Here is a 10,996-nt window from a genome sequence, read left to right as displayed (position 1 = left end):
AACCCAGGTATATTAATGATAATAAATCGTTTAGCGGACTGACTCTGGGTGTAAAGAAGCTATTTTTCCCTGTACTTCGACCTTTATTGACAGGTCTTCAAAGGGGCAATGCGATTCAAAAAAACAAACAATAATCATGCTATACTGCCATCCACGAAATTCTCAAAATGATCGATGCTAAAACACGTGACACAACTTACAGACAGTTCGTACTCCAGTAGGTCTACTTTTTCAAAACACTATCCCATATAGGGCTAAGCGAGAACTTTCCGACACCCTGATTCAGTGATGGGTTGCATAATCGAGTCTCGATGGCCTCCCTTACGACACGGCGGGACCATGCTGGCTCGACCGCCAGCGTGCTAGCCTGACCTGGGTCAAATGGTTGGCGACACTGGAGCCAGTGTTCAGCTAAAGGGGATGTGTCTGACCTCCCATGCTTTATGGCTGCTACGTGTTCTTTAAGTCGCATGCTTTTAGGACGCCCGACGGGCTGCGACGGAGCAGCAGAGACAGGAGCTGACCGATGGCGATAACCGAGCCCAACCGACCGCTGGGCGACCCGACCGGACAGATCCGGCCGTACCGGACGACCAGACAACCGAACGACCCCGTAGTACGTACATTAGCATCCCCTACGTCAAAGGAACCAGCGAAAGAATTGCTAGGATTTTAGCGCCCCACCAGATTCGGTTAGGATATAGCTCGAAGCCAACACTCAGGGACAAACTAGTTAAAGCCAAGGACGTACCACCAAAGGATTTGCAAAAAGGTGTCATTTACAAGACTACTTGTGATTGTGGTGCCACGTATGTTGGCGAGACCGGGCGTCCTAAAAGCATGCGACTTAAAGAACACGTAGCAGCCATAAAGCATGGGAGGTCAGACACATCCCCTTTAGCTGAACACTGGCTCCAGTGTCGCCAACCATTTGACCCAGGTCAGGCTAGCACGCTGGCGGTCGAGCCAACATGGTCCCGCCGTGTCGTAAGGGAGGCCATCGAGATTCGATTATGCAACCCATCACTGAATCAGGGTGTCGGAAAGTTCTCGCTTAGCCCTATATGGGATAGTGTTTTGAAAAAGTAGACCTACTGGAGTACGAACTGTCTGTAAGTTGTGTCACGTGTTTTAGCATCGATCATTTTGAGAATTTCGTGGATGGCAGTAGGTATAGCATGATTATTGTTTGTTTTTGAATCGCATTGCCCCTTTGAAGACCTGTCAATAAAGGTCGAAGTACAGGGAAAAATAGCTTCTTTACACCCAGAGTCAGTCCGCTAAACGATTTATTATCAGATATTGGCTCCTTCAGATGAGTGCCTACTCCAGTCACTACTTATATCCAGTAGCCAGTAGCCACTCAGATGATTTGGTATCAATCAGGTGATAAGCGTACTTTCAGACGACCAGGGGCCCCCAGGCGACCAGGTCCTCCAGATGACTAGGGGCCCCACTGCCCCAGGCGACCAGGGCCCTCCAGGCGACCAAGGGCCAATGCGATCAGGTCCCCAAAGCGATCAGGGGCCCCCAGGCGACCAGGGGGCCCCCATGCGACCAGGGGCCCCATGCGACCAGGCCCCCGGCTACCAGGGGCCCCCAGGCGACCAGGGGCCCTCTAGTTGACCAGCGGCCCTCAGGCGATCAGGGGCCCCCCAGGCGACCAGGGGATCCCAGGCTACCAGGGGCCCAAGGCGACCAGGGTCCCCCAGGCGACTAGGGGCGACCGGGGGCCCCAGGAAACCAGGGCCCCATGCGACCAGGCCCCCCCGGCTACCAGGGGCCCCCTGGGCGACTAGGTACCCCCAGGCGATCAGGGGCCTCAATATCATGCAACCAGAGGCCCCCCATGCGACTAGGGCCTCCTAGGCCGACTAGGGGCCACAGACTATCAGGGGCCCATACGACGAGGCCCCCGGCTATCAGGGCCCCCTAGGCAACTAGGGGCCCCCAGTCGATCAGGGGCCTCATGCGACCAGAGGCCCCCATGCGACCAGGGCTCCCTAGGCGACTAGGGGCCACAGGCTATCAGGGGCCCCCATGAGACCAGGCCCCCGGCTACCAGAGGCCCCCTAGGCGACCAGGGGCCCAGGAAACTGGGGCCCTTGGATGACTGCAGGGGCCCCTCGGGTACCCAGGGCACATAAATGAAACTTTAATATCAATTTTTCTTCCGAGTAAAAGACGTTTTATCCAGTGTTTAAAAAATATCCTGGGGCCTGAGGGGCCCCCTGAGCGCCTTCGGCGCTCAGGGGGGGGCCTAGCCCCCGTGGCCCCCCCCCCTTGGGTACGTCACTGGCTCTTAGTCACTTTTTCAGTCATTAACCCGGCAGGCGGTGGGCCTACCAGCCACCGCGGTGGGGGGGGGGGGCATTTTTTTGCCCCCCCCCCCGTATCTCCGAAACTACTGGACGGATCCGGAAAATTCAAACGGCGTTCGATAGCCCTGTCAAATTTGTCGAAGGGAACCAAATTTCATTGACCTCGGGGTCACCGATGACGTCACAGGTCAGGTCAAAGATAAAATGTTTCACCGTTCACGGGCTTCTAGGGAAAGCGCTATAACACCGAGTAAAACGCATTTTGTCGAAAATCAGCGATAAGGCGTCAGTTGTCTAGTACATATGTTGCTATTAGAGGTCACTGGTCATACCAGGTCAGGTCACAGGTCAGGTCACCAAAGGTCACCAAGGGTCACCACATGAGCCCAACTTTACTAAGGTTATGCGATGCATGTTTTATGGCCAGTTTTTCATTTCCAACTCAATGGTGTTGGTTATAAGACCATCAGGTACGGTTTAGGTCACTTTCTGGTGGAGGTCAGGTCAAGGCCAGGTAAAAAAGGTCAAATTTCAAAGTTGATATTTTTGCATAAAATGGGTATCGATTCCATGCAGCTCGTCACGGGGAGTCTAATGGTGGTCTTTGTTTTGTGCTACGAGGTCTAGAATTGCTAAAAATTGAGTTTAAAAATTTGACGTCATCAATTTTGAACAGTTTTTTCGCTATAACTTGGCCAAAAAAGAGGTATCGATCTCAAATTTGGTATGTAGATAGAAGGCGGTAGGGACTATCACAAATATTCCGGTTTTTTTCGAAATTCAAAAAACTTTTTGGATTTTTTGGCTATTATATTCAAAAAATATATTTTTTGATTTTTGGGGGTCAAAATCCAAAAAATTCGAAAAACCGAAATAGCAGTTTTGTAGCCCTTTTGATTTCACACCTTTTATGTCTGAAACATTTTTCTGTATCTCTAAAGCTGTAGGCCTGACAGCTCTTCCCGCGAAACCTTTTTTTTGGGTCGAAACTGGCAAAAATGACGTCACTCTGACGTCATTAGCGGCCAACCTATCATAGCCTTTGGAAAAAATTTTGGCCACCATGTGCGCTAGCTGCTCCCGGGAGGGTACTGAAAGTTTGGTGACGATCGGCGCAGCGGTTCTCGAGATATATTGAAAAAACTAAAGGGGGGGGGGCAAAAAAAGGCCCCCCCGACCGCCTGGAAGGTTAACCCGCGCCCCGTTGGGGTCTGCCGAGCAACGCGCCCTGCTGGGGGGGGGGGGCAATTTGGCCCCCCTAAGATCTCAAGAACCACGCAATATAGCGACAAGCGGCACACGGTGTTGGATAGCCCCAACAGAGAACTATCTTGTGACCCAATTTCATTGACCTAGGTCAAACCGATGACGGCACAGGTCAGGTCAAAGGTCAAATTTTCACCGTTTACAGGCATTTAAAGAAATGCGTTGTAAAATCGAGTAAAGTGCATTTCATTGAAAATCATTTATTAGGAAATGTTCGTCAAACACATATTTTGCTATTTGAGGTCACTGGTACCAGGTCAGGTCACAGAGGTCAGGTCACTGAGGGTCACATTATGAAAATATCATGTGATGCATGTTTTATGGTCCATTTTATGTCAAATACGATTATGTGGGTCAAGCAGCCTTTGGGGTCAGTTAAGATTATGTTCTGGTGAAGGTCAGGTCAAGGTCAGGTCAAGGTCAGGTCAAGGTCAGGTCAAGGTCAGGTCAAGGTCAGGTCAAGGTCAGGTCAAGGTCGGGTCAAATTAGGTCAAATTTTAAAGTTGATATTTTTGCATAAAATGGGTATCGATTCGATGCAGCTCGTCACGGGGAGTTCAATGGTGGTCTTTGTTTTGCGCTACGTGGTCTAGAATTGCTAAAAATTGAGTTAAAAAATTTGACCTCATCAATTTTGAACAGTTTTTTTCGCTTTAACTTGGCTAAAAAAGGAGGTATCGATCTGAAATTTGATATGTATATAGAAGAGCGTAGGAACTATCACATATATTCCGTTTTTCGAAATTCGGATTTTTTTTTGCGTTTTTTCTTTAAAAAAAAATCATTTTTTTACCGTAGGTGGCCAGAATCAAAAATTACACACACAATGCGAAACTAATGCATGATAATTGATAAGCGTTGTCACCTTTCGCTGTCCTTTACACACGCAAACAAGCATAAGTGTCACAAGAAACACCTCCCCTCCCCCCCACACACACACCCCTGGCGAAGGATAGGTAGATCGTCGGTCTGACCCCAACCGTTCGTGTCTTTATTACGGAGCGAGCGAAGCGAGCGTAGTCTTTCCTTAGATTAACGGAAATTTCTGAGTATGAGCGGCCGGCCGGCCGGCCGTGGTCACGCTTTTGCGAGGCTTATATCTCAGCAACCACTTGACCGATTTACATGCGGTAAATTTTGTAGGGTAGCTTCATTCCTTCTACCAAGTATTGGACTATTCCCGATGCATGTGGGTGACCCCTTATGCACGTGCCACGTGCAAAACGAAGAGGTGTCAGTTTTGTAATTGTTGCAATATCTCGGTAACTACTTGGCCGATTGCGCTGAAAGTTGGCATGTAGGTAGGCACCCACTAGGCACTGCATATCCATGTGCCAGAGTTGGGGTGCTGTTGCACGTGCGCACGTGCAGGGGTCGTTTCCAGATCTCGAGAACGGCTTGACCGATTGCGCTCAAATTTGGTACACAGTTAGGGATCGGTTAGTAGGGTGCCGTGCACAAGTCAGTTGGGACCCATTTTGCACGTGCGCACGTGCAGGGTGCCGCTTCCAGATCTCGAGAACGGCTGGGCCGATTGTGCCCAAATTTGGCACATCGCTAGAGACCGGTTAGATAGGGTGCCGTGCACAAGTCAGTTGGAGGTACCCCCTCGCAATTTCGCACGTGCAAGGCCCACCCTCTCGCTCGCTCCGTTAGTCGCCCCAAAAGGTGTTATACTGGTCAAGCTAGGAGTTTGCGGAAAAACGAACATGCCCCTACATATGTCCCTATGTGAGCGCCCTCCATCAGTTCCCTGGGTGGGGGTGACCCGTCAGGCGTCAGCCCCGTAGGTAGGTATATACAAGGGTTGAGTGAGAATGAGTGAGACAGTGAGTGAGAATTTCTGAAGATGGATGAGACGAAAAATTAAAAGAAAAAATCCAATGGGTAGAAGCTCCAACCCGTAATCCGCAGAGGCCGGAGCAGCACTAGGTAGCGCAGAAGCCACCCGGGCACTGCAGGTGGAGCGATCGCCGCGCCACCTACAAGGTGCCTGAACCAGGGCGACATCTACGCACTGCGTCACAAGTCGCCGATACTTGGACGGAGCCTTGGCTTCAGAATTCAGGCATGGAGCCCGAGCGTGGGAAGTGGGAGCGTGGGAAGGGAAAAGGTGGTACGTGGATTGCTTTAACCCTCGCCGGACCTATTGGTTTTCTACATACGCGCCGGCCGAGGGGGAGGGAGGTCGCTTTCAGCTAGAGCCTCGCGGAAAGAACGAGCGTATGCAGTATGCATGGTTACGAGACGCAGCTACCGGTACCCAATTTTAAGGTCTCAGGTCAACCAGTGACCTCTGAGGTCAGGTAAGGTGGACCAAGGTACGGGTTCGGTTTTTGATAAACAGCTTCGCAAAAAATGACAGCAGAGCCGCGATTTTGGCATAATCGTATTCGCCTCGCTCAGGCGCCATGTGAAAGCTGCTCTGGCACTGAGGGCATTGCGAAGTTGTGACATCTGAGAACCACGCAGAGGTTCACTTATGACGCCATAGGTCAGCGACCTGACCTGACCTAAAAATGCGCTCGGTGTCACAAGATCCGGCTTGAATCTAAGGTCAGGTATGCCAAGTTTCAGCTCTATATCACCGGCGTGTTCGGAGCTATCGCGAAAAAACCTATGGGGGGGGGGCGGCAACCCCCCCCCCTCGGCCCGCGAGGTTCAAGAGGAAAGCGACCACTGGATGAACATAAACACCGATTTCCAGAAGCATGAGTTTGTTTTCATCAGACCTCGATTGCCTATGCATAATTACTTCGTTTAAAAGCACACAAATCTAAGTAATCTAGGGAGGTGATGCACCCCCAGCCAGCAATTCGCTTGGGCTGAACTGTGGCAAACGTCGGGCAGCTTGGGCTTAGCTTGGGTTTGCCCACTTTGATCAAAACCAATGTATTTTTTACTAGGGCTGAGCTGGGGCATGCCGCAGCTATGCCCACGTGCGGATAGCAGTAGCTCAGCCCGACATCTGCCCGCGCATCCAAAACAGGCTTAACTTGGGCGGAGCGCGGGCTGATCAAGCTGGCTGTGTCCTTCGGCTAACTGGAGTAAAGCCGGAGCTTAGCCATACTTGTTCGGCTGTTCGCGCATGCGCAGTTCTGCGCCAATCATGTGCAGCGTTTGTGACAGTCTGCGCGCTGTGCGACGAAACGACACACCGGTACTGAGGCATTTGGTGGTTGATGTTTGGGCGCGTGTGACAGCGCGAAGAAGGGATAGTGCTCACTGCTCTTATCAAGTGGACTGGCATGGAGTTTTACGGTAGGTAAGTGTATTGAATGGTGCGCTTGATCGTATGTAAACGTCATGATTTTGACTGAGTTTCACGCCATCAAACATGAAGCTGAATAGCTGTTCAGCCTGACGACTTATACCCTCGCTCAGAAAAGTCGCACTCCGTGCCTTTATATCTTTGTGAAATACCAGCACTTCTGAACCAGGAAAATGAAATACAAAACACAAATATTTATCTACTTATCACCGAGCACGCTCATTCTCTGTCCGCGTTGAAAATCGAATGAACATTTTATACGGATCAATGAGAAGTGCTTTTACAGTATTAATGCAACAATAAGTTATTCTTAAAGCAAATATGCAATGTAAATTAAACCAATAAATCTCTTTTTCAGGTACGTACCATTAGAGCAAATGGTTCCAAAAAATGGAATAGTTATACAAACCAGGACCGGGTGGACGCCGCAGTCGCCCTCGCCAATTGGTTTAGCGGAAACTGCCTGCTTATAATTAAGTAGGTATACCTACATATACGGAAACTGCGCCGAAAGCTGACCGACCATCTACTGCAGATGTGTGTATTTGTGTGTGTGTGTGGAGGAGCCAGACGCCTCCAAAGCTCTCATTCACCAAAGTGAAGTTCCTTTTAAACGATTGTTTGCTTATTGCTTTATGTCTTATGAGCGATTACTTGCTGTCCTTACTTAATGCTTTCGGTTGGGTGTTCAACTAAGTATTATGAAGGGGGAGGGAGGCTAGCGGGCCTCGTGATTGTTTTATAGTTTTGATGGCGCTTTTTCATGACTCATGCCATATTATTGCTGCAGTTTGCAGTCCACTGTTTCATGTATTTGTGTTTCATTTGACGTGTCTGTAGTCGTTTGAAATATACATTCAATCAAAGTCAACCACTACTTTCCTTTCGCAATGCTCGATGACCGGTTAACAGAGCATATGAGTGACTGTAACAATTTTGAATATGCATTGTAACCGCACAACCTGCTGAAAGTGCATTGGCTGCTCCTTGCTACTTGATCCAGTGTGAAGCAAAAGCAAGATGAAGTCAAGTCGAGACTTGAGAAAACAGGAGCCGTCACTCGAGCTGAACCCGAGCAAAGCCACAGCAGTTTGCAATGTATAAACCCCATTCACTTCTATGGCTTAAGTCGGGATAGACAGGGCACACAGAGTGGGCTTGCCGGAATTCAGCCCGCTCGGGCCCAGAGTAATCTCCATTATATAAATGGATTCACTGCTCGGGCTTAAATCGGGCTAACGCCAATCATCGCTCAACTAGGGCTAAACTACGGCTGTCCGGAGCTCGCAGAGCGGGCATACCTCCGGCAGAGCATGGGCTTTAGTCGGCGTTTTTGTGTCATACGCCGACTTTAGCCCAAGCCCTAGCCGACTTTAGCCCGACTTAAAATCTCGGGCAATCCGCACTTGAGCCTGCTTGGGCCCGGAGCAAAATTGCTGGCTGGGGGCGTGTTCAGGTTCTTTGCAGGTGAATGCATCTATCCCCTTCCACCTCAGGACCAACACGTCCTCATTCTTGAGCGCACTCGTTTGGTCCCCGCTGACGGAAACTCACACAAGCTAACCAGTGAGGGGGGGGGAGGGGTCCAACATGGGTGTGGTGACCGCTCCATCAGCCAGGTTCCAACTTCCAATCTACAGGCGGATAACGGGTTTTCACAGCCCTGCACTTTCAACGAATCCGGCTGCATGGAATAGCTTACTTTGCAGCCAGTGTCAAGTCGTGGCCCTGCGCCCAATTGTGCGCGCGGACAGCATAAAGCCCGCCTCGTTATCGGCTGAGGACAGCACGAGTCTCGGGTGGCGGCCCCGGACCGTGAAGGACCGCCGGCTCACATCCGTGGCCGGGCGGCAGCGCGGCCGGCCGGCCGAGACGGGCCGCGCACGGGGGAGGCATTGTTAGCGGCCAGGCGCCGCGGGCCCGCAGATATTGGGGTATATAAAGACTGAGAGGTAGTGTTCAGGTACACTCATACATCAGTGCGTGCACCGGCGACTGCTGAGGTCCTGACACCGAGCGCTGCCACCGGGGCGACAGTCAGCTCGGAATTCGACATGAAGGTACGTAGCGATGACCCCGGTGTTTTAGTTAGGACAAGTGATTGATTATTGATTGAGAGAAGCTCAAACAGAGCTTACTTTTAGAACGCCTTTGTACCGAATATTTAAAAGATGTTTTAAGTTTTGATTCTTCCCAGGGAAACTAGCTAGTTAATTCACTACATTTGCGGTGGACAGAGCCAGTGTTAAATCGATAAATCGAGCCTGCGAGTCACTGGCTGTCACCCCTCTAACCCACCTCAGCCCCACCCCTTGTCGCCCCTCTGACGGCCAGCAGCCCCGCTCGCTGTCACTCCTCTGACCCCCTGCCGCCCGCCCCCAGGGTCTGCTACCGCTGCTGCTGCTGACAGTGCCCCGCTCCCTGTCACTCCTCTGACTCCTCTGACCCTCTGCCGCCCGCCCCCAGGGCGTGCTCGTGCTGCTGCTGACAGCGGCCCGCTCCCTATCACCCCTCTGCCTGCTCCCTGTCACTCCTCTGACCTCCTGCCGCCCGTCTTCAGGGCGCGCTACTGCTACTGCTGCTGACTGCCCCACTCCCTGTCACCTCTGACCCCCTGCCGCCCGCCCCCAGGGTCTGCTACCGCTGCTGCTGCTGACAGTGCCCCACTTCCTGCCACCCCTCTGACCCCCTGCCGCCCGCCCCCAGGGCGTGCTCGTGCTGCTGCTGCTCACTGCGGCCGTCGCCAGTGCCGACTACCGAGACGACATCTACTCGCCCACATCCTACGTCCGCTCGACCGGCAGCTCGGTCATCCGGCGGGGCAGCGACGGCTACGTCAGCCTCTACTCGCGGGGCGGGTACGGCAGCTACCGGTCCCGCTACTACCGCCGGTACGACGACGATGACTACGACGACGACTACGGCCGCCGCTACTACAGAACGTCCTACGGCCGCCGGCGCTACTACGACGATGACGACTACTACTACGGACGGCGCTACGGACGGCGCTACGGGTACCGATACGGAGGGCCGTACAGGAGATACGACTACGACGATGATAGATACGACGACGATCGCTATGATGATCTTTATGATGATTAGCGATAGAAATGAATGCACAAATGAATCGACTATTTTAAACACCTTATGGTACCATCAATACGAACCAGCGAAGATAAACCAATCTATTTCCTAGCGTCATCGATATAGGTATATAGCTCAATATGTAGCAGTGCAAATACAGCTCAACTAGCAGCGTCAATTCCGTTTTTGGCTGGAACACGCATGGAATACCTGATTGGGACGGCGCATTTCAGCAGCTTTAGTACGTCGCACAGAGTCGCAAATGGCATTCCAGTGCTACGCTGTCAATATAATTAACGAAATATAATTAACGAACTACAGGGTGTTTCACTAAAAGTGTCAAAAAGTAAAGGCCTATTAAAGTTATATAAAATATGCAAATCACGTGGTTGCGCACGTGGCTTGGTTGCAAATTTTTGGACATTTATGGTTTGTCCATTTAATATATATTTTACACTCATACGGAGCGAGGGCAGGAGGCCAAAGTTACTAGTCGTTTTTTTTCCTTATGCAGAACAAGAACAGGTTATTTACACCTCAACAGGAGGGGTGAATTACGCTTACCTTTGGTGCCATCAGAAACATTGAAACCGTATGCCGACTTTTCAGGAAACGTTTTATTCTCTCACCTCGCTACGTTCCAGATTATAAAAGGTTCAAAGGGCTTCTTGAGAGGTTTAAAAGGGTTCCTTCGATGCCGGTCGCAGTCCAAAAAAGACGGGGTCCCCCACCTCTCGGCGGAAACCGTTGAAAAGGTCAGGGTCTTTTTGAGGGTCTTTGAAGATAACAAGAAGCTAATTTCAACATCAGAAATAGCCAAGGCCTTACAAGTTATCAAAAACAGCCACTATAATGGCTGTAACCACCAGGAACTGGCTGGATTAGAAGTTCCTGCATCGAAAAATCAGCTGCCTCGCCGCCCGCCTCTGGCCAGCGCAAAGCCCCGATCTGTCACCGTTTTACTTCTGGTTTTGGTCAGTAGCTCTCGCAGAGCTGAGGAAGACTCAAGTCGCATCACTTCGGGAGCTGAAGAGCACCATTCAAGGCTTTGCCG

General features: G+C 51.1%; 1 protein-coding gene across 1 annotated transcript; it reads left to right on the top strand.

Annotated features, from left to right (window-relative positions):
- The first annotated feature begins 1,244 nt into the window (after positions 1-1,244).
- On the top strand, positions 1,245-10,120 carry LOC122374252 (probable peroxisomal membrane protein PEX13). The gene is made up of 3 exons (XM_043352879.1): positions 1,245-1,271; positions 8,520-8,918; positions 9,565-10,120. The coding sequence occupies exons 2-3, from the start codon at positions 8,913-8,915 to the stop codon at positions 9,958-9,960; spliced, it is 402 nt and encodes a 133-aa protein (XP_043208814.1). The 5' UTR covers positions 1,245-1,271; positions 8,520-8,912; the 3' UTR covers positions 9,961-10,120.
- The last annotated feature ends 876 nt before the right edge of the window (positions 10,121-10,996 follow it).

This window comes from Amphibalanus amphitrite, unplaced genomic scaffold, assembly GCF_019059575.1.
Source record: "Amphibalanus amphitrite isolate SeventyFive unplaced genomic scaffold, NRLGWU_Aamphi_draft 001626F_arrow, whole genome shotgun sequence".
NCBI classification, from domain to species: domain Eukaryota; kingdom Metazoa; phylum Arthropoda; class Thecostraca; order Balanomorpha; family Balanidae; genus Amphibalanus; species Amphibalanus amphitrite.
This window is presented reverse-complemented; position numbering and strand designations above follow the sequence as displayed.